The sequence below is a fragment of the Serinus canaria genome, chromosome 25 (assembly GCF_022539315.1).
Source record: "Serinus canaria isolate serCan28SL12 chromosome 25, serCan2020, whole genome shotgun sequence".
Lineage (NCBI taxonomy): Eukaryota > Metazoa > Chordata > Aves > Passeriformes > Fringillidae > Serinus > Serinus canaria.
Window position 1 is genome coordinate 3,462,324 of NC_066338.1, and position 26,735 is coordinate 3,489,058.

At 49.7% G+C, this 26,735-nt stretch overlaps 2 protein-coding genes across 7 annotated transcripts; one reads left to right on the top strand and one right to left on the bottom strand.

The window, feature by feature from the left end:
* Positions 1–361: 361 nt before the first annotated feature.
* LOC115484737 (myosin-11-like) lies at positions 362–22,867 on the top strand. Of its 6 annotated transcripts, none has more exons than XM_050984092.1 (9): positions 362–454; positions 5,644–6,656; positions 8,067–8,231; positions 8,483–8,644; positions 9,759–9,920; positions 11,035–11,196; positions 11,604–11,738; positions 20,870–21,025; positions 22,195–22,867. In XM_050984092.1, the coding sequence occupies exons 2-9, from the start codon at positions 6,638–6,640 to the stop codon at positions 22,341–22,343; spliced, it is 1,110 nt and encodes a 369-aa protein (XP_050840049.1). In that variant the 5' UTR covers positions 362–454; positions 5,644–6,637; the 3' UTR covers positions 22,344–22,867. The 6 variants fall into 6 exon arrangements, 5 of the variants coding, with proteins under 5 accessions (XP_050840049.1, XP_050840048.1, XP_050840050.1 ...); XM_050984091.1 differs by having other exon boundaries at positions 22,205–22,867; XR_007779635.1 differs by lacking the exon at positions 11,604–11,738 and having other exon boundaries at positions 11,039–11,196.
* Positions 22,868–24,808: 1,941 nt separating this feature from the next.
* LOC103824933 (olfactory receptor 14J1-like) lies at positions 24,809–25,741 on the bottom strand. Its single transcript, XM_009100238.4, has one exon. It carries the CDS (start codon positions 25,739–25,741, stop codon positions 24,809–24,811), a length of 933 nt encoding a protein of 310 aa, XP_009098486.3.
* Between the last annotated feature and the right edge of the window lie 994 nt (positions 25,742–26,735).

A 26,735-nucleotide genomic window follows, 5' to 3' on the forward strand; every position in this document is an offset into this window, starting at 1 on the left:
TTTCGGCTCCAAAGCTCCTGAAATCACCGTTCTGGCCCGAAGCTGCTGAAACAGGGCTTTCTAAGCCATGAAGTTCCCCAAATCAGTGCTCCAGAGCCCTGACGCCCCTAACTCAAGCCCTGTGTCCTGTTTGCCATCGGCCCGCGGGGTTCACTCCCAGCGCTCCCAGTCCCCTCCCGGGGCATTCCCGGTGCCCTTGGGAGGCTCTAGGAGCAAGGAGGGGCCGCTGGCTGAGCCCATTTCCCACCCCCAGCCCAGGAGCCGCCCCCTGATCAGAGGGGGGAAACCTGATTTCCGAGAAATCACTGTAAAACCGAGAAGGGAGCTGCGGGGGGCGGGAGGGAGGCGCCCGTGGGGGCGGGAACGGGGGCGGGCAGAGTAAGATATAAGCGGGATGAAGTGCTGCTGGGATTCCCAGTGAGCTGCGGAGCTGTTCTTGCCAGTGCTGCTTCAGGTAAGCGCCAGCCCCTTGCTCCCGTGTTCCCCACCGCTTGCTCCTTCTGCTCCCGAAATTGATGTTTCTCAGCCCAAAAGTTCCCTAAATCGCTGGTTTGGAGCTCCAAAGCTCCCTAAATAGGGACTGCAGAGCCCAAAATCGGCTTAAAGTGGTTTTTTGGAGCCAAAAGCTCTCTAAGTTGTTTTTTTTTTTGCTCTGAAAATATCCCAAAACACTCTCCCTGATTCCCAAAGCTCACAGCATGATTTTTTCTCAGCCTTGAACTCCCCAAATCAGAGTTTCATAGGCCTGTATGACCCTAAATTGGTGTTTAAGAGCCCCAGTGCACCCTAAATCAGTATTTCTGAACCAAATGGTGTTTCAGGGCCTAAAACCTCCCAGGTGGGTGTTTCTGAGCCCCAGTGCTCCTGAGACTCCTGTTTTCTCAGCTATGAAGTTCCCCAAATGCCAGTTTTTGAGGCCAAAAGTGCCCTGAAATGGGATTGCTGAGCCCCAAAGTATCCTAAATTTGGGCTGCTTTTGAGTCCCAAGTCCCTGGAGACTGATTTTTCTGAGCCCTGAAGTTCATTACATTGGTATTTCTGAGCCCTGAAGCTCCCCAAGTTGCTTTTTCTGACCCACAAAGCTTCCGGAGATCCCTTTTTGAGTACTGCAGTTCCTTAAACATGTGCTTCTGAGCCCAAGAGCTCCCTAAATTGGAATTCTGAGCTGAAAAACTGCCTAGAGGGGACTTTGTGAGGCCATAAGTTTCCCAAATTACTGGTTTTGAACCAAATGCTCCCTAAATTGGTGTTTCTCAGCCCCAATGCTGCCTAAACTTTTGGCTTGTTCAGAGCCCAAAATCTCTCTAAATTGGCATTTGGGACCCCAAAGCTCCCAACCTGGCAGTTTCTTAGCTCAAATTCTCCTGAGTGGGAGTTTCTCAACCCCTGAGAACCCAAAATTGAGTTTTTGTTTTGATCTCAAAAGCTGCCTACATAATTTTTGTTCGGATCCAAACCCATCCCTAGAAGGTTTGGAAGGCTGTGCCTGAGTGCTGGTGGAATGCAGTGGAAGGGGAGAGGCTCTGCCAGAGGAGTGTCAGGGAGGATGAGGATGGGAGGTTTGAAGAGCAGCTGGGATACCTGGAGATCCTCAACAGGATGGGCAAAGGCTGACTTGTGTGAGTGAGCAATGGAGGGGTCAGAAAGGGGGGGACACTGCCTTGGCAGTTCAGGAACTCCCTGATCATCAGGGAGAGTTGTCAGAAGAGCTCTGGGTCAACCTGGAGGTGTCTCCAGGCCAGTGAGCAGGTTCCCATGGGGAATGGCAATTGCCCTGGCATTTATGGCCAGTCAAAGCAAAGGGCTCCAGCAGCGTGGGGGATCTGGGAGCGATGGCTCAGCAGAGCTGCCTGGTGGGTGAAGAGGGGGATGCTCTTGGGGACCTGGTCTTGCCCCACAAGGAAAGGCTGGTCATGGATGTGCTCATCTGTGCCAGCCTGGGCTGTCACAGACAGGAAATAGTGGGGTGCAGGCACCAAGGGACAGGGACTGAGGCCCGCGGCAGAGCACAGAGCTGGGGCTCCAGAGGAGAAGACTTCCATGGGCTGAAACAGGTGGTGGCAGGAGCTGCAGCTACAGAGGGTTCCCACCCCAACCGGCTCCTCCCTCCCTCCCTACTCCCCAGTGCCTCCTTTCTCGGTTTGACACTGATTTCCCGTAAATGCCTATCAGGAAATCTGATCGGCTCTACAGGGCAGCCTCTTCGAGGGCGGGGATGGTCTCTCCAAGAGCCAGGAGTAAAGCACTCATCTCCTGAGGCTCTCGGCTGAACTGACCGAGCTCCAGGTGAAAAGGCAGCACTTGGAAGGTGGAGCACATGAGCCAGCAGCAAAGCAAGGCAGCAGCACCCAGGGCTGTGTGAGCAGGGGAAGGGCTGACCACCCTGCCCAGCACATTCACACCACACCTGCCCAGCCACGGGGGGCTGTGGCACTCAGGAACCACTGCCCTGGTGGGTCACTGGGGTGAAAAATCCTCCTCCAGCTGTCCTTCAAGGGCCGGGGGGATTTCCTTGAAATATCAGTGTCTGTAACAACAAACCCAACAACAGAAGTGTGACCCTGCCCAAACAGAAACGTCTGCCACAGAGCAATCTGCAGCCCCTCTGGGCAAGGCCAGTGGAATCACTGTTGGCAATACACAGCAGTGCCACCCCCTCCTGACAAGGCTTCCTGGGCAGTGACAATCCCTGTGCTGGGCAGTGCTGAGGCCCCTCAAGTGCTGTGTCCAGCTCTGCCGGAGGGGATTGAGTGGGAAAAGCTCCCTGGACCATCCTGGGGCCTTCACTGCCCTTTGCTGAGGTTTGAAGGAGCCCTGCTGCCCTCCAGAGCCCCCAGGGCTTTCAGTGTCTTTGCCTCATCAAGGCCCAGCTGTGCTGCAGAGGGTGGGGGACCAGTCAAGAAGGGTTGGAGGGAGACCACAAAGTTAATATTTCATAGAATTTCCATTCCAACTCCATTGTCCCTTCCTGCCCAGAGTCTACAGAGACTAATCCAGTTCCTCATTCATTCCTACAGAGAAAAAAACCTGTCAGTATAGGCCTTACTTATTTATTTAATGTTATTTTTGTCCAATAGCAAAAATGGTTGCTGTGACTCTTGCCACACATTAAATGGGAGAAAAGTAAAAAGTTAATAGCATGTTGATTAGGCACAGCCTGGATGCCATGAATACACTATGGCCAATTGTTTGTTTCTTTGATCTTGGCTGATCAGGAAAAAACTTTAGTCTGAATAGATAATAAATAATTATTTCATGGAGTGAGTAGAACTTAATAATATAAAATATAAATATTAAAACAATAACTCACCTTAGCGCCTCAGACAAAGCATAATGAAATTTCATCACCACTCATACAATGCTCCTGGATTTAACACAAATACTGGCATTAATGTTGTATTAAACTCAATGCACAATTCAAAATGTAAAATTTATTGGGCCTCTGTTGGCAGACCAGACTCTGTTGGTCTCCGGGCAACAGAGACATCACTGACAATGAAGGAGAGAGAGTTTTTTGGGGTTGTTGGTTTTGTGTGTTTGTTTATTTCCCTTTCTCCTCTTTCCCCACACCCCTTCATTTTCTTTTTCCTTCTCCTCCCCTCTTCTGTCTTTCCTCCTTCATTTTCTTTTTCCTTCTCAAAACTTCAACTTTGGCTTAGGATTGAAGACCTGGCCTTGCATAAAATAAACTGTCTAAAGCAGTGGTCAGGGCTCCTTCTCAATATGAGAGAAAGAGAGAACAATCTGTCTCTGAGTGTGAGAAGTGGGGTGACCCATCCCTGGAAGCACTACCATCTTTCCATGAGTGGTGATCTGAGCTAATGTCTGTGTTCATCAGGTATCAATGACAGAGGCACATCCAGGACAACTCCACGTGCACATCATCTACTCATTGTTACTGTTTGAGAAGCCATCATACTATTGCTCTGCCTTCAGGAGAAAACCCCTCAAACTCAGAGCGTTTTATGCCATTTAGATGCTTTCCCTCCTTTCAGACCAGAGCAAAACAGGAAGGGTAGTGGGAGGAGATAGAGCAGGGTTCAATCCTGGGAAAGCACCCCTGGCATTTCCTGTCTGATGCCTTCAGTTAGACCCGTGCGACAGCCATGGGCATAGGGCTGTGACTCCTCTTGGGTCCCTGCTGGCACTTCTCTATTTCTAATCCTCAGTGGAGCTTTTTCCTCACCCAGGCCTGTCCTCCCCTTGAGCACCAGGAAAGCTTTCTTGCATGCAGCAGCTTTTGGAAAGGGGGTCCTTAATTCAGTCTGGGTCCTCTTTCTTCTCTGGAACATGGCCTTGGGCAAAGAAAACAGAAAGTCATAAGGAGCAGACAGCCCAGGGAAGTGGAGTGCAAGAAGAGGAGGGAGAGCAAAGCACAGCAGTGAGCTGTGCCCCGAGCAGACCTTTCCTCACTCCTGAGCAGTCCCTGTTTCTGCTTTCACCTTGTCACTGCTGCTCTGATGGATGTGCTCAGAAGGGACAGGCAGCTTTGTTGGAAGGGTCAGCGGGGCCCTGCTTTCTGCAGCCAGCTGTGCAGAAGAGGATATTTAGGAAACTTCCCAGTCTGACCCTTCCCAAGGCTCTCTGGCCATCAAACTCCAGCCACCACAGATGTTTAGTGCTGGGACCAGAGCCCCTCCACAGCAGTGGCTCCAGTGCCCCCATGGACCCTGCTGGACTCCCCTACACCCAGCCCCTGTGTCCTCCCTGGTTCCAGCCCAGGTTTCCCAGAGCAGTCTCAGCTGTCTGATTCCATAAAGCCATTTATTCCCAGTGCAGTAACACCGGAACAGTCTGAGCTGGTGCCTCTGAGGTGGGACCCCAACAAGGGAATTCCTTGGTTTTATCCCCTCACAGTCTGCATGCCCAAGGCTTGTGTCTGGCTCTTCATCCTGGGCCCTCAGCTCCTTCTGGGTCTCTCGGTGTCCCTTCCCCAGCAGTGCCACCACTCTTGGTGCCCTTTGTTGGGCTTTGTTGGCAGTTCACAAGCTCTTGTCTCGGGCTCCCACCTGGAGCTCACCTTGCATTAGGCACTGCAGCTGGCCCAGCCACCTGCACCAGGTGTGTTCACAACCAGGAGGAGGGAGAGTGTGGGAGTGAGGTGGTTTCAGTTTTGTCTCTGTTACTCAGCTTGCTGCTCTGTCGGGAATTGCAGAGAAAGCAAAGCAATCCTCCCCATGTTGAGCTGGGTTTGCCCATAATGGCCACTGGTGAGGGATGTCCTAGGCTGTATGTGAGCTCTTCAGTCATAGTTTTCCTCTTGTCCAGTTGAGGAGGGGAAGTGAGAGAAGTTTGGTGGGCATCTGGCAGCCAGCCAAGGTTGCTTGTCCTTTCTTCATAGATTTCTTCATAGCTGGTCAGGATAACCTCCAGGATTTGAGTTGGAAGGAATGGAAAATTGTCCTTTTCCTCTGTGGAAAATTGTGGCTGGGGCTGAACGCCAGGTTCTGCACTCTGCAAAAGCAGAAGGTCTTAATTTTGACCAAGGAAGATGATGTCTGTGAGAATTCTCAGAGCTCCAGGCCAGACAAGATGAGTTAGGGATCAGCTGAGAATACAACAGAATATCTTATCAACTGCGTTATCTTCTCTAGTCCTGTGCTCACCACAGAGATTTTGTCCCTCTTTTCCCTTGCATTGCAGAGTGAACTTAGAGAAAAGGACACAGGAGACAAGAAACAAGGACTGAATATCTTGGTAAGAGCTGTATTCTTTTTGGACAGGCAGGGAAGGAAAAATAAGTAAATTAAAAAACCCTGAGCAGATCAGAGGTTTGAGTAGTATAAGACATATATGTGTCCCAAAAAAGCTCTTAAATGCATTTTTTAAATCCTTAGGGAAATATCATAGTGAAGTTTCCTCTTTTTCATTTTTCTTTTTCTTCTCATATGAACATAATGGCCTCAAAAAAAGAGTTCATAGCAGCATGATCAAGGAGGCCAATTTGGGTCCATAAGTAAGTGTGGACTCATGGATCCCATTGCTCTTGTCTGTGTCCATCCTTGGGAACCCTTGGAATGGGATGTGTTATCCCTGAGAGAAGTGAGGCCAGTGGAGGTCTCTCCCCTGGGCATGTTGCCTGCAGAACCCCTTCCAGAGCACAGCAGAAGGCCTGGCCTTTGGGGTGGGATCAGTTTGGTCAGAGGTGTGACCTCCTTTGACCAGGGACATGTCCTACTCTAGCAGGGGGTGTTGCTGAGCAGGGTTGATGGTCAGGCTGAAATGAATGTGCCAAGGGACAGAGAAGGGACCTGAGAGGTCCCTCTCCACTCCCGGAGTGTGAGGCAGAAGAGTCTCACCCTCTCATGGGTGGCTGTGCTCTGGTGGGACTGAGGCACCTGTGTGGTGCCTGCGTGCTGTGCCAGCTGAGGCAGCTCCCTGGCCCAGGAGAGCCTCAGTGGTCCCCGAGGGTCAAAACCCCCCCCCCCAGCACTGCTGTGGGGCTCCTGGTCCACAGGAGTGGCTCCTGGGCCAGCTGTGGCATGTGTTCTGCCCCAGAACCTGCTCAGTGCAGTCCTATGGTTCTTGGGGAAAGGTCCTTGTTAAATGTCCTGTTTCTCTTTTTGAATTTATTTTCATATGTACCTGATGTCTAGCTGGGCTGGTTGCTTTTACTGCTGCTGAGAAAGGTGCAGAAATGTTATTCGACGAATTCAGTAAGTATGCTGGATCCCATTGCTCTTTTCTGAGGTTCTCCTTGGGAACCGATGGGATGGGATGTGTTATCCCTGAGAGAAGTCAGTGGAGGTCTCTCCCCTGGGCATGTTGCCTGCAGAACCCCTTCCAGAACACAGCAGAAGGCCTGGCCTTTGGGGTGGGATCGGGTTTGTCACAGGGGTGACCTTCTTTGACCAGGGACGCATCCTACTCTAGCAGGGGGTGTTCCTGATAATTGGTAATGGTTTCAAAGGCATAAGAACATCCCCTCTGGGATTTCCTTTCTTTGAGCACTGAAGGAGGAATCTCATCCTGGGCTTAGCTGCTGGGACCTTTCTGTAGGTGATTGCCAGTACTTGCCCACACTACCTGGAAACTAAACCCTGCTAAGCAGGAAGGAGATCCAGAGGGCTGTCGGGTATGAGGGCCCAGTGCAGTCAGATCAAGCAATCCCACCTGTCCATAAATTCCCATTTCCAAAGGCCCCCAGCCAGTCCTTTGTTACATTGCCCATCCCTGTGCATATGCCCAGGACCCCAGGATCCCAGGGTGCAGAGATGTCCCTGCAGTGGGCTTTCCCAGCACAGACCAGGACAGCCTGGCCTCTGCTGGATCCCACCCCCTGGATTCTAAGGCTGGCTGTTCTCCTGCCCCCATCTCTTTCCAGCTGGGATGCTGGCAGGGCAATGTCATTCCCTCAAGAGCCACTTGGAATTTAGCATGGCCTGGGCTCTCCCCCATATCCAGGCCTTTGGGCAGTGAGGAGGCCGTGGGGTTCCTCCCAATATTCCTCACCAGCTGCACAGGAGCTCCAAGCCCATGTTTAGAAGGGCTCTCAATGGTGCCAAGACTCCTTTCAATGGGTAAAAGCTGATTGAGAAAAACATGTCAGGAGGAAAACTGGGGCTGCAGTAGGAAAGCCAAAGCTTCTTCCCAGAGCAACCCCCTGTTGGAAAAGGATTTAAAAGCCAGAATAGTGGTATATGGTACCCACAGGTGCATCAGCCTTTGAATTCCACATCTCTCCTTTTCAGGAATGAGAGAATTCTTTTCCAAGGCTGCTAAATTAGGCAGGATGACCTAAAGAAAAGAGGCCTGAAGCAAACAAATTGATAAACAGGCAGGACATCAGGGAACTAGGTCTGAGCTTATGTGTGCCCTCTGAATAAAGAAATAAAGCAAAAAAATAATCTGTTTCTGGATTGCACCTTGAGCACAGTGTTTAATTCCTCTGAAGTGATTCTTTCTCCAGACAGAGGAAGAAAGCACTGACCTGCAGCAAGATCTAAGAAAAGACTCTCAAGAAGAGAATTTAAAAGAGAAGATATGAGCACCCTCAAAGAGGATGAGTGGTCTCTCACTAAAGGAAGAATTGTCAGTTTCCCAGTGACACCAGTCTTTTTCTACAGGAAGGAGAAAGAGGGAGAAAACCAACAAGTTCCTGGAATCCAAGATGGACGAGAACATGCAGGACCTCAACAAAAAAGTAAAAGCTCTGCATAAAGATTTCAAAAAATTAGAGGAGTCCACAAAGAATGAGGTCGAGACAATGAGAGCACACCTGGAGAAGCAAGGTGAGCAAGGCTATTGCCAAGCAGACTTTGATCCATCTGAGGTCAGAAGCTGACCTATAGACCAACTACCCTGTGAGCTCCTGCAACTCAGCTCCTCAGAGGGGATGGGGAGAGACAGGAGAGAGCCCTGAGCAGACACCCTCTGTCAGGGATATTGTATCAGAGCCTTTGGGCATGCTTGTGTTAGACAGCTGGTCTCCTGCTCAAGGAGGAAACATCAGTCACCCAGTGATGTCATTCTTTCATCACAGGATGCAAGGAGATGAATGTTGTATTGCTCCTGTTATCAGTGTTGGACAAGAACCTCCAGGAGTTCTCCCAGAAAATTGAAACTATGGAAGAAGATGTACAGAAATGGCCAGAGACCACAAAGCGTGACCTTCAGCTTCAGAGACATGAACTGGAGAGCCAAGGTGAGCAGGGCCATTGCCAAACAGACTTTGATCCATCTGAGGTCAGAAGCTGCCCTACAGACCAACCACCCTGTGAGCTCCTGCCGCTCAGCTCCTCAGAGGGGATGGGGAGGGACAGCCCTTCCATGGGGAGCAGCTTCTGTGATCCATGGCACTGAAACACCTCCATGCTGAAGTGTTCTCTGCAGGTGCAGGTGATCAGAGTCCCTCTCCTTTGCATGGGGTGTGTGCTGGGAGTTCTCTCATTGCCTGATACTTGCTAAGGTTCCTCCCTTGAAGTCCTGTCCCTGTGTCTCTCCCTTTCCCCCTGCCCTCCTCCTGCTGCCCCACTCCTGGTTCCATACTGGGGCACATGTGAGCTCAGCCTTGCTTCCCTGTTGATGACCAGCAGGGAGAGGAGCTCCCCTGAGCAGAGCCTGGACGTGTCTGTGAGCGCAGGGCCTGTGCAGAGCAGCTCTGCCTGCAGGAGCTGGTGCCGGCAAGGGGAAGGGTCAGCTGGGGCACAGCCCCCAGTGTGGGCCAGGCTGGCCCCAGACCGTGCCCCAGGGCCTGGCTCAGGCAGGACACAGAGTGTGTTGGAAGCAGCCTCTGGCCTTAGGGCAGGGACAGCTGAGGAACAATTGGCCTTCCCTGTCCTGAGTCCTGTTCTTGCTCCAGTGCAGCCAGCAAAGCCAGGGCAAGGAGCAGCCCAGGAGAGTCCAGGGAAACCCCTGCAATTCCTGCTGGCTCAAGCCATTCTGGGCTTGGAATGAAGTGTGTGGTCCACTTTTCAGAGATGGAGCTCTTTATTTATTGTGCTACAGAAAGCACAAACGAGATGTTGAAAAGGGATGGAAATTTGTTCTGGGTTTCTTGGGCCCTCCCTGTTAAAAGTGTGAGGGTAAAGGGAAAACCATTTCTATTTTGTGCCTTCATGACCAGATGGACTTCCTGTGAGGTGAGGATTTCTAAGAGGGAATGAGGAAGGAGAAAACCACCCAGAGGAGAGCCCTGAGCAGACACCCTCTGTCAGGGATATTGTATCAGAGCCTTTGGGCATGCTTGTGTTAGACAGCTGGTCTCCTGCTCAAGGAGGAAACATCAGTCACCCAGTGATGTCATTCTTTCATCACAGGATGCAAGGAGAATGAAATTGCAAGGGAGCTGAAATCAGTGTTGGACAAGAACCTCCAGCAGCTCTCCCAGAAAATTGAAACTCTGAAAAAAAATGCACAGGAATTGTCAAAGACCACAAAATGTAACCTTCAGCTTCTCAGAGGTTTCCTGGAGAGCCAAGGTGAGCAGGGCCATTGCCAAACAGACTTTGATCCATCTGAGATCAGAAGCTGCCCTACAGGCCAACCACCCTGTGAGCTCCTGCCGCTCAGCTCCTCAGAGGGGATGGGGAGGGAGAGCCCTTCCATGGGGAGCAGCTTCTGTGATCCATGGCACTGAAACACCTCCATGCTGAAGTGTTCTCTGCAGGTGCAGGTGATCAGAGTCCCTCTCCTTTGCATGGGGTGTGTGCTGGGAGTTCTCTCATTGCCTGATACTTGCTAAGGTTCCTCCCTTGAAGTCCTGTCCCTGTGTCTCTCCCTTTCCCCCTGCCCTCCTCCTGCTGCCCCACTCCTGGTTCCACACTGGGGCACATGTGAGCTCAGCCTTGCTTCCCTGTTGATGACCAGCAGGGAGAGGAGCTCCCCTGAGCAGAGCCTGGACGTGTCTGTGAGCGCAGGGCCTGTGCAGAGCAGCTCTGCCTGCAGGAGCTGGTGCCGGCAAGGGGAAGGGTCAGCTGGGGCACAGCCCCCAGTGTGGGCCAGGCTGGCCCAAGACCGTGCCCCAGGGCCTGGCTCAGGCAGGACACAGAGTGTGTTGGGAGCAGCCTCTGGCCCTAGGGCAGGGACAGCTGAGGAACAATTGGCCTTCCCTGTCCTGAGTCCTGTTCTTGCTCCAGTGCAGCCAGCAAATCCAGAGCAAGGAGCAGCCCAGGAGAGTCCAGGGAAACCCCTGCAATTCCTACTGGCTCAAGCCATTCTGGGCTTGGAATGAAGTGTGTGGTCCACTTTTCAGAGATGGAGCTCTTTATTTATTGTGCTACAGAAAGCACAAACGAGATGTTGAAAAGGGATGGAAATTTGTTCTGGGTTTCTTGGGCCCTCCCTGTTAAAAGTGTGAGGGTAAAGGGAAAACCATTTCTATTTTGTGCCTTCATGACCAGATGGACTTCCTGTGAGGTGAGGATTTCTAAGAGGGAATGAGGAAGGAGAAAACCACCCAGAGGAGAGCCCTGAGCAGACACCCTCTGTCAGGGATATTGTATCAGAGCCTTTGGGCATGCTTGTGTTAGACAGCTGGTCTCCTGCTCAAGGAGGAAACATCAGTCACCCGGTGGCATTGTTCTTTCTTCAAAGAAAGGGAGGAGCAAAGTTCAAGGGCTCAGCAATGCAGAATGGAGACGTTACTCGAGCAGCTCTGCCAAAGATTTCAAAGTCTGGAACAAGCAATAGAGATGAGACAGGAGGTCCCATATCATGACTTGCTGCTTTCCAGAAGATACCTGGAGAACAACCAAGGTGGGCATGGCTATTATTAAGAAAACTTTAATCTCTCTGAAGGCTGAAGCTGCTCTACAGGGCAACCACCCTCTTAGCTCATGTTGCTCAGCTTCTCAGAGGGGATCGGGAGGTGTAGTCCTTACTTGGGTAGAGGCCCAAAGAAGCTGACTGTAGTCTTGAGATGCACCACCACAATCCATCCTATGGCTAAAGTCAGCTTTTCTGAGCCTCTCAGCTTTTGTGATCTATGGCACTGAATCTCCTCTGTGCTGAAGTGTTCTCTGCAGGTGCCCAAAGTCTCTCTTGGCTCTCTCGTCTTTGAAGAGTGTGTGTAGGTATGGCGTGACATGACCTGACTTGTGGTAAAAGTGTCCAAATCCACCTGCCCACTCACCTTTCTCATGACAGAGCATTGTCTCCCACAGCCCACAGATGCTGTCTGGGGAGATGCAGAGAGATGATCCCCTTCTCCATCCTGCCCCCTCAGGCCTTTGCCAAAGCCTCAGGAACACCCACAGCTCTCCTGCAGTCCATCCATCCAAAGCAATTCAAAGAACCTGGTAAGGAATAAGCCCAGTCACCCACCCAGGCTCAGGGCTGACCTGCTGGAAAGTAGCTCTGCAGAGAAGGACCTGGGGGTTCTGGTAGACAAAGAGTTGTCCAAGAGTCAGCAATGTGTCTTTGTGGCCAAGAAGGCCAGTGGCTGCCTGGGCTGCCTTAGGAAGAACTTTGCCAACCTCCAAGGGAGGGGCAACCCTGGAGGGGCACATCTGGAGCTCTGTGTCCCATGCTGGGTTCCTCAGTACAGGAGAAACCTGGAGCTCTTGGGACAGGCCCAACTGAGCAACTACAAAGATGATCAGAGACCTGGAGCATCTCTCTGGTGAGGAGAGGCTGAGGGAGCCGGGCCTGTTTGGTCTGGAGAAGAAAAGGCTTAGAGGGGATCCCATCAATGGACAGAAGTGTTTGAAAGGTGGGTGTCTTGGTTTTAGACTGGGCACAATGCCAGTGCCTCCATGAAAACACATCCACGTAGTGTCTACTGTGAGATGTGACCAGAAACAGAGCAAGCAAACACCAATTTAGGAATAAAAGGAAAAAAAAACTTTATTAACACACACACACACACACACACACACACACACACACACAAAGAACAGAATGGAAATCTTTCAAACACATTTCTCCTCCCCCTCTCAACCCACATTACAACATACAATACAAACTCAAATCTTCCTTCAGTCCCCATCTCTCAGGTGTTAATTCTCAGTCCATTATCCTTCTTCAAACAATCAATACATTATATTAAAGAGGAAGGAGTCTTCTCCTTGTGCCGTCTCTTGACTAACCCCTTTCCATATTCCATGCTCTCACCATGGAAATGGACCAGAAGATTGCTTTTGGGGTTTCTCTTTTTAAGGATACTTTGGTCAGTTCCACAAAAAGACAGTCTCTCCATTTTGGGATAACAAAATCCCCCCCATTTCCCCCGGGGCAAGGGCTTCACGACAGAAATCCTCTCATTTCTGATTTCTGCCTACCACTACTATTCACTGCCTTTCTTGGGTCTGAGCCATTGCTTTCCCCCCAAAACCGCAGTCTCTGTGTTACAATAGAAAGTTAGTCCGTCCACAGCCGAAAAAAAACTGCTCCTCCGTTTATCTCTTCCCAAGTAAATTCTTCTCATTAACTCCACTACTCCCTACTCACACAAACCTCTCATTTCACTTGTCCATTTCTTCTTGTTCTTATCTCTGTCCTCCGGGAGGATCAACGTCTGGAAGGTTTCCATCGTGAAGGAAAAAAAGTTAAAATCATCTCTAGGTGCCGGACTCTCTTCTCACTCTTGGCCGACTTCCAGGAGCTGCCCGGCGCGTCTTATCTCTTTTCTCTCTTCTCTCTCTCTCTCTCTAGCAAGCGGGGTGAGGGGGGGGGAATTTGCTCGGTGCTTTCACTACTTCCACCCCTCCATCCTTTCACTTCCCCCCCCCCCCCCGGTCTCTCTCTCTCTCTCCAAGATCCAAGGCCTGCGGCCTAGCTCACGGCGCCTCGTGGCCTTTTCCCCTCCCTCACCCGGCCTACAGCCGGAGGGGGAGAGAGAACTGACCTGATCCCTTTGCTGACCGACAAGCAAGAGAGGGTCACTTCCTGGGAGTTCTACCTTTATACCCTGTGTTCTCAGAGGCGGAACCATCTCCTCATTGGTCCAAACAGGTGCCAATATTCACACCTGAGCCCCCACTGGGCTAACCACTGTCTCCAAAAAAACCACTTCCTTTCAAACCACGACAGTGGGTGTCAGGAGGATGGAGCTGGGTTGTTCTTGGTGGTGCCAAGTATGGGATGAGAGGCAATGGATAGAAACAGAAACAAAGGATTTCCAATCTTACCCATTTGGTGATTTGTGAGGGTAGGAGGAGCTTTTTAATCCTCTCTCCTCTCTCATGACTGCACCTGAAGGAACACCTGAAGCTGTGCCAGGGTAGGGTTAGGCTGGATATCTGGAAAAGGTTCTTTCCCCAGAAGGTGCTGAGGGACTGAAAAGGCTCTCCTTGGTCATGGCCCCAAGGCTGCCAAAGCTTCAGGAGTGTTCGGAGAATGCCCCCAGGCACAGGATGGGATTATTGGGGTGTCCTGGGTGAGCCAGGAGCTGGAATCAATGATCCCTGTGTGTCCCTTGCAGCTCAGGATATTCTATGATCCTGTGATTCTTTCCAGAGCCCATGTGCCCTTGAACCTTGGGAGGTGGACACTTCAGGGAGAGAAGGACCACAGGATTGTGAGAGCCCCAGAGGAAGAGCTTAAGGGAATCTTGGGCTCAGGCCTTGGGCAAGGCCTTGTCCCCATCCACTGGCTATGGGGTCTCAGTCTGTCCCGGTGTGGCATCTGTTCTGTCAACCCCACTTTGCCATGAACAGTGTCCCTTTCCTGGACAAAGCAGCTCAGGACCTGGATCATTCATACTCCACTGTGCTTTGAGGTTGGGTCCTCTTTGGCAGGGAAAGGTGTTTTTGAAGTGCAAAGGCCCAGTGTCATTACTGGGACAAGGTGTCCCTTCAGGGCAGGCATGATCACTGTCCTAGTGATGCTGGTCTTTCCTCTCAGGAAGGACAGTGGAGCCTGCCAAGTGTCTTCATGGGTAATTGGTACACAAAAGTGGCCTCTGTTCCCTGAGAGCTCCTCTGTGAAATGCCATCTCCTTTTTATTAGTCCATGGTCTGGCCATTCCCCAGCCTCTCTTTCCCATCTGAAAATGAAGGAGAGGCTGAGCTCATCTCTCAGCAGCTCTTAGTCCTCCTTGGACCTCAGAGAAATTTGAGCCAGGAGCTCTATGTCTGGGAAACAAAATCATCACACACCCTGATTTACTGTTTTCTTTTGGAGACATGAGAGCAGAACTAGTTAAGAGAATGGAGTGAGGAGGAGGGGAGCGTGAGGGTAGTCTCAGAGCAGATAGTTGGTAACTCTGTTTGGATCCCCCTCCAGTGTGTATTAGGGGACACATCCTGAGAATAATCAAAACCTGGAAATTACTGTGGACAATGAGCAGATTTCAAGGCACTCTGGAAATATTGCAAGGGGGAAGTTTCAGTTGGCACCAGGAAATAGTCAAGGAGCAGCTGGGCTGTGGTGGGGAAGGTGCATCCCTACAGCAGATGGGACCAGTGAAGAGCTACAGCCCCTTCCATCATGTGGCAAACCAGAGAGGTCTCCTGGAAGGAAATCCATCTCCTTTTTTCCCTATCCCTTCTCCCCTGCCACCAGCATGGCATCTTTCTCCTCAAGAATGCCCGCCTGGATTTCAGGTCTGGTTGGAGTTCTTGCTGGTGAACAACCAAACATCCCAGTGCCTCAGGCTTTGCTCCCTTTGGAGGATGGTCCAGGACTCCTGGTGTTTCCCCACTCTGAGAAGCAGCATTTCACTCCAGGAGAATGTCATTATTTTGGCCAGAGGCTTGGGCTGTGTCTGAGCACACGGGAACCTAGCAAGCTTTGTAAACTCCATCTTTTGCCTGCTTTTCCCTTTTTCCTAGAGAGATTTTAGAAATACAACTCTACAGCTCTTCCCTATGCTATGAGGAAGCGTGGGGAAAGATGATGGAGGTGAGTCTTGAATGCAGCTCTGCTTTTCCCTTTTTCCTAGAGAGATTTTAGAAATACAACTCTACAGCTCTTCCCTATGCTATGAGGAAGCGTGGGGAAAGATGATGGAGGTGAGTCTTGAATGCAGCTCTGGAAAGCACATTCCACCCCCTCAGAGAGCTGCTTGGAGAAGAACACACTCAGGAAAGGGTGATTTGATGATGTTTTTCACTGTCGTGTGCTGCCCAAGGCCCTGCCTGTGCTTGTCAGGAGCCCTCACAGCTCTTGGCAGCCAGCTAGCACTGCCACTGCAGCCCCAGCTCCCCCTCCTGCTTTGACCTCTTGGGCCTCTCAGGAAAAGTGTCTGGAGCTCGTCTTGCTCCAGGTGACCCCAGCAGCTGGTCCTTCTTTCAATCTGAGCTGAGCTAGAGGACCTCAGCTGATGCCATTGCACCTTGCTGGAGTCCTGCCAGGGATGAACCCTTTCCTGATGAGTGTGGAAATCTGAGGCAAGAAACCTTCCCTTATCCTTGTGGAAGTGTATCACTCTTCCACTCTAATCCATGTGGAAGCATTATCCTAGAGTGGTGCTGTGCTTTTACTGAGGAATAACTGCTTAAAGCTTGAAAATCACCTTCAGACTTTGCTAAAGGAGTTGGTCCTGACAGCTGTTGTGGTTTAACCCCATCCAGCAGCCAAGCCCCACACGTGGGGCCACTCACTGACTCCCCCACCAGCAGGATCAGGGTGTGAATTGGAAAGGTAAAAGTAAGAACACTCATGGGTTGGGGTAAAGACAGTTTAGCAGGGAAAGCAAAAGTCAAGCATTCAAGCAAAGCAAAGCAAAACACCCATTCCCATGGGCTGGCAAGAACTCAGCACTTCCAGGAGAGCAGGGCCCATCCTATGGAACTTGGGAAGACAAACACCATTGCTCTAAATGTTCCTCACTTTCCATACTGAGCATGTTGTCTTATGGTCTGGAATATCCCTTGGGTACACTGGGGTCATCTGTCCTGGCTGTGTCCCCTCCCAGCACCTCATCTCCCTAGCATGGTCATATGAGAAGCAGAAAAGACCTTGGCCCTGTGTGGCCACTGCTCAGCAATAACAAAAACATCTCCATTGTCATCCCTGTGTTCAGCACAAATCCCAAAGACAGCCCCACACCAGGCACTGGGAAGAAAATTAACCCAGTCCAAACCAGCAGACAGGACTGACAGAGAGTTGTGGGTAAATCTGTAATTAGCTAACAAAATGTTTTTAAGACCTTTTCACCTGTAGTGGTTTTGATTCGCTAATTTAAGATGTCCCGGTCAATGCACCATTTAGTGTGGTGGGTTCAGTGCTTGCTAATCACCAGTGCACTCCCTAGAATGTACTTACTGCTGCAGTGAGAGAGGATTAGGAGACAGGCAAAGCAGGCTCAAAACTTTAAAAGGATAAACAGAAAAGTTTCTTAACAGTAACTAAGAGTACTAAGAATCAAAACAAAACTTCCAGGACACCTCCTGTCCCTACAACCTTTGCTTTCCTACTGGAACAGTAAAGAGACAAAATTTTGAGTCAGTTTCCCACCCCTAGAACAGTGTTCTTTCAGTTCACTTAGGTAGAGAAGTCCCTCTTGTTAATGTTATGAGGACTTCTCCACAAAAAAAACAGCACTCTTGTGGCTCTCAATTTCTACGAATAGCAGCTGCCCAGGGGAATCTGCAATTGTGAAGTCCCTCCTATGTTCCACAAGCTTTCCCACAGCTGTGTTTATGTGCCATGTCAGCTTATGGGGCACTGTTTTAAAGATGAGCTCTTCAAAAGCAAAGGTTCTCTATCTATCTCTAAAATCATCTTCATCTCTGGAACAGAGATCTTCTCTCCCTGAGGGCACAGGGTCTTCATCACTCTTTTTTCTCTCTCTGTTCAAATTCTCATAGAATCACAATTACTTCAACATTTGCTTGCTTTAGCATGGAGGCTTTTGCCAAACAAGTTATCTCCCTATACTTGCTAATGTTATAGGGAAAAAAAAGTCTGAATCTATCAATTACATTTGTCTCCATAGCTTTACAAGAGGGTTTCAGCTCCAAGATCAAGGCATCTCCTCAGCCCTCCTATCTGGGACTGGACTCTTTCTTCACTGACCTTGATGTCTTGGTGTTGCTGCTCTGCATTGCCTGCACTTTGTCCTTTTCTCTCACTCGAGGGAGAATTGAAGCACTGAAAGAGTTAATAGCTCGCCGGGGCCTGTAGATGGTTACACGACCCCGGCCGAGCTTGCGGGTCGGAGCTGCAGGCTTGGCTGGGCTGGGGGAACAGCCAGGATCTCAGCAGCCAGGCCAGAACCCAGCAGCAGCACGGCCGGGCCCGATGGCTTCTCCTCGCCCTGCCCGGGGGTTGTGGGTGAACCCCAGCGGTGGCAGAGCTGGGCTGGGGCAGGGCCAGGATCTCAGCAGCCAGGCCAGAACACAGCAGCAGCACGGCCGGGCCCGATGGCTTCTCCTCGCCCTGCCCGGGGGTTGTGGGTGAACCCCAGCGGTGGCAGAACCTTGGCCGAGCCGGCCCGGCCCGGGGCTGCTCCTGGGGCCCGGCGGATCCTGGCTCGGCCCGGGCTGGCGGCGGGGCAGGGTGTAACAAGCAGTAAGATGTTAGAAATGGCAGCCGTGGCCCAGCCCGGCCTCTCCCCCTGGCGCTCCCCTCTCCCTGCCCGGCAGCCGATGGGGCCCGCTGGGCGTCCCATGAAGGGGCGGGGCCCGGCCCTTGTCACCTTTTTGCTGACCGGAAAAGAAAGAGATTTTCCGTCTTTAAGGTGTTTTTTCGTAGAAGCATGTACAGCTTTTAGTGGTTTACCAGATTGTTAAAGCTATTACTGATGGGTTCTTTTTGTCAGACATGGAGGAAACTGATAGCAGCTTCTCTTAAATCATCACTTCTGTGCTGCAAAACTAGGACATTGCCCTATGGCATAACAAAAATAAAGGGAACGATGGCTGAAAAACCAGGAGGTATGGAATATGTTTAACCAGGAACTAATAACTGCTCAGGAAACGTATGAACATATGTTGAGTAATTACTTTTTTTCAGAGATGGCACCCCAACAGAGTTGGCTGTAGTAGCAAAGAGGCAACTGTCAAAAATTTGTAATTAACAGTGGAGCTTAAAATCTCTTTGATTACCCCCACAGAAGCCAAAACCCGAAACTTCTAATTTTAGATAAAAATGAAAATTGTTTAACTGGCTTTAATAGAAAAAACATTATCTGTTACTCTGCTGAAATGTGTTACAATGTAATTAAAAAATTAAAACTAAGAGGTATTATAATAGGATGCATTCTGCTTACAATTCTCTCGTTTGGCTAGTGAAAAAAGCAGACAGGAGGTGGCATTTAACAATTGGTTATCAAATGCTTAATGCTAACATGAGACATTTTATCACAGCTGTCCCAAATATTGCAAATCTCACTGCTACACTTTATGTGCAGGCATCTGCACATAAACTAATGGCAATTTTGGATATAAAATATTGGGTACTCTAGAGAAATTGTGTTCCTGGATTTTCTATAATAGCAAGACCCTTGTTCACATGATTGATACATACATCTCAGTTGGTCACAGATCAAATGGATGTCACTGAAGGGCCAACAAAACCTACAAAGTTACAGATAGCTGTGACTCCAGTCCTGTTAGATCTACAACACCCCCATAAGCCCAGTTCTGTACTGGTTGCTCCTGCATTCACTTCAGACTCTGAAGGCAAAGCTGTGTGGTTCACTGATGCCACAGCCAAACACACTGATTGGAAATCTAAGTACAGAGCAGTTGCTTTCCACATTGAAACAGGAGTAGAAGTAGTAGAAGAAGAAATGGGAATTGCACAAGTAGGAGAGCTGAAAGCTGTATTGCTGGCAGTAAAGGAGAAAACAAGATCAAGAATTATTGAGAACTCCCTCTGGGAGGGGCTGAGGGACCCAGAGATACGTTCAGCCCTAATACAGGAGTGTCAGAGTGCTTATTGTAAAGAAATAGGACATAGGAAAAAGAATTGTCCTAGGTTATGGATTCCAAATTCAGATTCTTGGGGCATCAGGATACCCTTATGACACAGACAAGGGATTAATTCTCAGCCTGCAGTGATGGCAGAAGTCGAATTATGGGGAGTGGGAAAATATACGCTAGCAGATCCAATGGTTGCAATTAGGCTAGGGAATCAAGAAAAAAGAAACTGAATTTCTGGTCAAAACAGGTGCTTCACATTCAGTGTTAAATCAAGAACTAGATAAAGATAAAGATAAAGATTTTGTAGAAGTAATAGGAGCCACTGGCCTACCAAAGAAAGTGTACTTTTTGCAGCCAATTAGGTATCCAATAAGTAAACAAACTGGAATACATAAATTTTTATACATGCTGGAATCCCCAAAATCATTATTGGGATGAGACTTGTTAGAACTCTTAGGAGTTGGAGTAACTTTTAGGCAAGGAAAAAAATAGAATCTAAAATAAAGGAAGATCAATTAATTAGAAATACTAAGCTTGGCATTGATGCAACCTGAAGTGAGAAGTAAAGTGCCTCAAGAAGTCCTGGATCAAGTATATCCAGGAGTGTGGGCAGCAGGGACACCAGTACGAGTTAAAATGGAGCTCCAGTAGAAATAAGATTGAAACCAACAGCCAACCCTGTTTGAAATAAACAATATCCATTGAAAGCAGAGGATCAAAAAGAGATAAAAGAAATAATTAATACTTCTTTGAAATTTGGATTACTCATAGAATGTGAATCAGAATATAATACTCCCATTCTTCCAGTTAAAAAAACCCTGATGGTAAGAGGTATAGATTAGTGCAAGATTTAAAAGCAATAAACAAAATTGTGGAGGATTTTTACCCAGTGGTAGCAAACCCCTACCCCCTGTTAACCAAGTTTAAAAAAATAATCAGGTGTGGTTTAAGGTACTATATTTAAAAGATGCCTTTTCCCATTTGGCTTTAGCCAGGATAGTCAGAAGCTATTTGCTTTCGAATGGGAAAATCCAGATACAGAGTGAAAGACCTCGTTAAGCTGGACAGTATTACCCCTAGATTTCAAGAACAGCCCTACCATAAGCCCAGCAACTGGGACCTTACAAGAGAGCTGTTGCTTACTTCTCTAAGCCATGGGATGAAGTAAGCAAGGCTTGGCCTGGGTGCAATGGCTTATGAGCCATTGCAGCCATTATTCTTAACATTCAAGAGGCCTGCAAATTCACTATGGGCTGGAAAATGACTTTGACACAGTCTCTGCGGTGTTAGAGCTGAAGGGGTCACTGGCTCTCCCCTCCTGGTTCCTGAAGTATCAAACTATACTGGTAGAACAAAATGATGATAATTTTGTAACCACTAATATTGTAACACAGCGTCTTTTCTCAGTGGAGCTACTTTGGCACCTGTAGCCTCTGACTGTTTGGAAATCATGGAGACAGTTTAGTCCAGCAGACCTGACCTGAAGGAGGAACCTCTGGAGGATGCTGGGGACTCCTGGGCCACAGACAGAAGCAGCATTATGAAGTCAGGGACTCATAAGGCAGGATATTCAGTGATCACTGCCCCCAAGGTAATCAAGGCAAAACCTCTACCTGCAGGGATAGCCATGCTGCGAGAAGAGATGATTCATCTACGAGTCCTGGAATTGGCAAGAGGGGAGAGGATTAATAATATATGGACTGACTCCAGATCTGCATTTGAGATAGGGCCTGCTCAGGGTGCTGTCCAGAACAGAAGATTGTGTGAAGGTCAAGGTAAGTAAATTAAACATGCAGAAGAAATTTTATGTCTATTGGAAGCTGTAAATTTAGAGGAACAGGTGGCAGCCATGCACTGTAGAGGTCACCAAAGGGTAAGACTGAACAGGAATTAGGAAACAGATTGTCAGACCGTGAGGCTAAATGGGCAGCAGAAGGGGCTCAGACTGAGGCACTGGCTTTGATACCAGGTGCTAAAGCCATGGGTACAGAAAGAGAATACCAGCTCTCAGGTGGTAGGAAGAGGATATGAAGCTGGTGAAGGACTTAGAAGCAAACAAGCATGGAACTGTGCTCATTTACACCTGACAGTCTGGTTCTCATACCTTCAAACATATTGTTGAAGGTTGTCCTAGAGGAACATAATAAAACTCACTGGGGAGCAAATGCATTGTAAGCAGATTTGACTAAATGCGTAACAGGCCATAATCTGTATACCATTACCAAACTGATCACTCAGCAGTGTGCAATTTGCCAGAAAAATAACACAAACACTACAAATAGCATAAAATTGGAACAACTGGAAAAAGGAAATATACCAGGCCAGCAGTGGCAAAGTGACTTTTCTGAACTCCCAGGAAAAGGGGGGTACAGGTACCCATTGGTACTGATAGACACCTTCACTGGTTGGCAGGAAGCTTTCCCATGCAGAACAAAAAAATCTATTTTTAGAAGATAATAAAGTACTTTTAATAAAATTATACCTCAGTTTGGGGTACCTTGTGACAGTGGTGAACATTTCTGTGCACAAATAGTTCAACGAGTTAGTATGGCTCTAGGGATAAACTGGCAATTACATACCTTATCACCCACAGGGCAGTGGACAAGTAGAGAAAATTAACCATTTTATCAAACAGCAATTAACAAAGATCTTTCAAGAAACAAATTTGCATTGGAAACAGGACTGCCACTTGCTCTACTCAAAATTAGTCAAACCATGGTCTAAGGAAGGCCTAAGCCCATTTGAAATATTATATGAGAGGTCTTATCAAACTTAATATAGGGGAGAACACATCAGCCAAATAGGAGAAGGATACTTGAGACGGTACATAAAAACTCTGGGAAAACCATTGAACAAAATTCATAAGAGGGTTTTTGAAACCAGGGCTAAAGTTTTGGACCAAGCAATTAGTTGGTTTAAACCTGGAGACTGGGTATTTGTTAAGGCTTTTTCAGGTCAGTGTCTGGAGGAGAAGTGGAATGGATCACACCAGGTGCTTCTGACAACCTTCATGCCAATCAAGATGAAAGAACAGCCTGCCTGGATTCACTATTCAGGAGGCATCCAAAGGAGCATGGACCTCAGAGCCAGTAGGACTAACGATCTGCAAGTTCTGATGCTGACCCTTGGTGTTCTGATCAGTATCATAATTCTGGCTCTAATCTTTACCTTACCCTGGCCATAGTCCCCACACTCACATCAGCTGTCGCCGTGATATTTTCTGAAAAATCCCTTCGCCAGGATTTCTTCTCATGGGAGATTGGGAGGCCTTGGAGAGGAATGAAAATAATAATTATCTGATTGCTTTTCCCTGTTTTGCTGCTTTGGAATTTCATCTGGAGATTGTTTGTCCAGCAGGTGGTTGGTTGATTGGTCTCATGTGAATTGTTTTACTTAATGACCAATTCCTGTCCTGCTGTGTCAGACTCTGAGGAATCAATCACAAGTTTTCATTATCATTCTTGTTAAGCCTTCTGTCTCTATTGTTCTCTATAGTTTAGTATAGTTTGAGTATAGCATTCTTTAATATCATGTAATATATCATATATCTTATATCATTATATCATACATATCATATATATCATATATCATAATATAATAAATCAGCCTTCTAAGAACATGGAGTCAGATTCAGTCATTCCTCCTTCATCCTGGGGACCCCGGAAACTACCACATTTAGCTATTCCAGTATGGCTGGGAAAAATCTCTCAAATTTTAATTTGGCTAAGGTGGCTATGCACAGAAATGAAACACATTCAAAACATGATGGGAAGAAGAAAAATGGGACTAGTATTCTAATTGAATAATTGGGGAAGAAATACAGATAAGGTGTAGAGGAATCAATACATCCATGCATGGAAAAGGAACTTGTGTAACTCAAATCACTGTAAGGGATTTTATAGAATATAACAAAGGGAAGAAAATTGGTCAATCTGTTTGTGCATCCGATCAATGCTGGCACAACTTTACCTTAGATAAACCAGTTTCCATTGTATGTCTTTGGACAGTACATTGCCATTGCTGCAGTGGCATTGTGACACTGTGGGGCCCCATGGAACCAAGGGGCCATTGTTACTTTCCTCATGGAACCATGGAGACCATTTCAAAACTCTGGGGACTTGTATAACCAAGGGTCCATGGTATTCCTCTCCCTGGCACTGCCCTGTTCAGCCTCTCCCTGCCCCAGCAGAGCAGCCCAGCCCTGTGTGGCCCTGCATCAGAAACTGGAGGCACTGGAGGTCAGGGACAGCCATTCTGTGTCTGGAGTGCTTAGGAGATGGTCAGCTCAGGCAGCTCCTGCAGCCCTAGGTCCAGCCCCGCTGCCCAGCACAGCAGCACAGAGTTGGCCCCGGGGCTCCTAAGGCAGCTCCTGCTAGCCCAGGGACAGGGCAGCCTCTTGCCAGGGCTCCTCTGCACACCCACATGCTCCTGCTCTGCTCCTGGCCCATGCCAGCTGCCCCCAGAGCCTTTGCCAGGGGAACACGTCTGTGCTGGCCCGAGCAGCCATTGCTGCAGCCGCTGCCCTGCTCTCCACAGCCTGAGCTGGGACTGCTGCTCTGCAGAGCATGGGGGCTGTGCTGCCCAGGGCCCTGGGCTGCCTCCTCTGGGCTCTGCTACTCAGCCTGGGACACAGAGGCAGCTGATGGTGCTCATTGCACTGACCCCCTCCCACACGGGCTCTGCAGGGCCATGAAAGGGGGCTCAGAGGTGCCTGCCTTGTTCCAGGGCTGCCAGAGGGGCTTAGGGCTGCCCTGGATCCTCCTGGGGGAGTTCCTTGAGGGTCAGCAGAGCCAGTGACCAGACCCCTTTCCCTGTGCCTGCTGTGTCCCCTGGGCTGCTGAGCTCGCCTGGCAGCCCTGGAACAAGGCAGGCATGTCAGGCTCACAGCAGACATTCAGTCCTTGATCTCGGGTGACCCCACCCTGGCCAGGCCTGTGCCCAGTGAACTCCACTCCCTGCTGGTCCCTGGCACACACTGTCCCTGCAAGTCCCCTGTGTTCTCCTGCAGCTCCCAAGGCCCTCCAGACAAACATTCCCCTGCCATCAGCCCTGGCACAAGCTGCAGAGCCCCAGGAAGGTTCAACACAGACCATTCACCTTCTGATGGGCACTGGCCACCATCAAGCAAAGCCTGATCCAGACCTGAGTCCCCTCAAGGCCCCAGTGAGATCCTGATCTCATCCCCCTGAGCCCTGGGAGAACAAGGAACACGAGACTTGAGAGTCCTGAGAGTGACTCTGGAGGAGAGCAAAGCCTTCCTGCCCTGCCCTCAAGAGATGCCCTTTGCTGATGGAGCTGCTGTGCTGGAGCCCAGCTGTGTCCCAGCAGTGCCCATGGCCTGTCCCTGCCTGAGGTCACAGCATGGACATGCAGCAAGACAGTGACCAAGCTGCCAGGAGCTTTTTATAATGAAATACTATAATTTCTTTTTTAGAAAAAACATTAAAACACTAGAAAAATAATAAGAAAAATTCCCAGTAGGAAAACAGTCAAATAGGGAAAAAACAGCTGAGATTGTACAGAGTTACATTCTTCAGGTTCTGAGCAGAAAAGAGAGTTTATTGTTTCTGAAAAGATACATTCATCATTTTCCTCAGGGCATCCTTGAGCTCCTGGTTCCTCAGGCTGTAGATGAGGGGGTTCAGGGCTGGAGGCACCACTGAGTACAGAACTGACAGGGCCAGATCCAGGGATGGGGAGGATATGGAGAGAGGCTTCAGGTGATCAAATGTGCCAGTGCTTATGAACAGGGAGTGCACAGCCTGATGAGGGAGGCGGGTGGAAAAGGCTTTGTGCCATCCCTGCTCAGAGGGGATCCTCAGCACAATCTTGAAGATCTGCACATAAGAGAAAACAATGAACACACAACGACCCAAAAAATGAAAAACACTAAAAGCAATGAGCCCGAATTCCCTGAGGTAGGAGTGTGAACAGGAGAGCTTGAGGATCTGGGAGATTTCACAGAAGAACTGGCCCAGGGCATTGCCATGGCACAGGGGCAGGGAAAATGTGTTGGCTGTGTGCAGCAGAGCACTGAGAAAGCCCCTGGCCCAGGCAGCTGCTGCCATGTGGGCACAAGCTCTGCTGCCCAGGAGGGTCCCATAGTGCAGGGGTTTGCAGATGGACACGTAGCAGTCAGAGCACGTGATGGTGAGAAAGGAAAACTCTGTTGAAATGAAAAATACAGTCAAAAAGACCTGAGCAGCACATCCTTTGTAGGAGATGGTCCTGGTGTCCCAGAGGGAATTGTGCATGGCTTTGGGGACAGTGGTGCAGATGGAGCCCAGGTCAGTGAGGGCCAGGTTGAGCAGGAAGAAGAACATGGGCGTGTGCAGGTGGTGGCCGCAGGCTACGGCGCTGATGATGAGGCCGTTGCCCAGGAGGGCAGCCAGGGAGATGCCCAGCAAGAGGCAGAAGTGCAGGAGCTGCAGCTGCTGCCTGTCTGCCAATGCCAGCAGGAGGAAGTGGCTGATGGAGCTGCTGTTGGACATTTGCTGGGGCTGCACATGGGGACCTGTTCATGGAGAAAGGACAGTGACAGGTCAGGAGAGGATGCTTTGAGCCAATCCTGGGCCATTCCCTGCAGATTGTCCCACTGGGACTCACCCAGCCTCGTTCCTGCTCTGGGAAAACCTTCACCCAGGTCCCAGCCTGAGCTCCAGCTGTGCTGGCTGAGTGTGCCAGGAGCAGCCAGGTCTGTGTGTGGGGGCTCTCGAGGAGCCAACTCTGCCCCACTGCCCTGGGTCTGTTGCTATGGGGCAGGGGGACAAGGCTGGATATTCAGGATTTGTCAGGGGAATCACTCCTAGTGCAGAAAGCCTTGGTAGCATCTGCACTCACCCTTGTAAAGGATGGCAGGAGTTAGATTTAAGAATTGTTTTCCTACCCATGCATCATTCCTGGCTCTCTGAGGTTAGAAATCCCCAGCATTCCTGCTGCACTCAGAGTTTGCCACTGAGAGATGTGAGAGGCAAAGGATTCCCTGTAGCTGAGGGAAGGTGAGGGGCTGGATGGGCTTGTTCCCAACTGCCCTGGCTTTGCACCTTTGGCTGCAATCAGAGCACAATCACACTCCCGGGTCACCCTGGGATAAACCAGACCCTGCCCAGAGCAGAGGGATCCCTGAATGTCTCACCCTCTCTAAAGGTCTCTGGGCAAGGTCTCAGCACCCCCTGTTGCCAAGGACACTCACGGCTCCCTTGGCAAACCCAACAGCATTTTCTCAGCTGTGGCAGCTCTGCCCTTCCCCGTGGGACATTCAGGGAACTCCCAGAGGCTCTGGCACAGATTTGCACCCAGGAGGGCAGCTCAGAGCATGGAAGGGCACAGCAAGGAGATCCCTGTGTGTGCCCATGATGGGATCTCAGGGAGGGGGCTCAGCTCATTCCCCTTTCCCATGGACTGCTTTGCCCACAGCCCGACAGGTCCTGGGGAAGCTTGGACACCCCATTCCCACGGACACACCCCTGCTTGGCAGGAATGCCA

Excerpts from the sequence above, each read along its gene's own strand:
- LOC115484737 (XM_050984091.1), top strand. Across the intron at positions 8,645-9,758 it reads ACATGAACTGGAGAGCCAAG|GATGCAAGGAGAATGAAATT; the intron begins GTGAGCAGGGCC and ends CTTTCATCACAG. Across the intron at positions 11,739-20,869 it reads AAAGCAATTCAAAGAACCTG|GGATAGCCATGCTGCGAGAA; the intron begins GTAAGGAATAAG and ends CTCTACCTGCAG.
- LOC103824933 (XM_009100238.4), bottom strand. The coding sequence starts at position 25,741 with ATGTCCAACAGCAGCTCCATCAGCCACTTCCTCCTGCTGGCATTGGCA.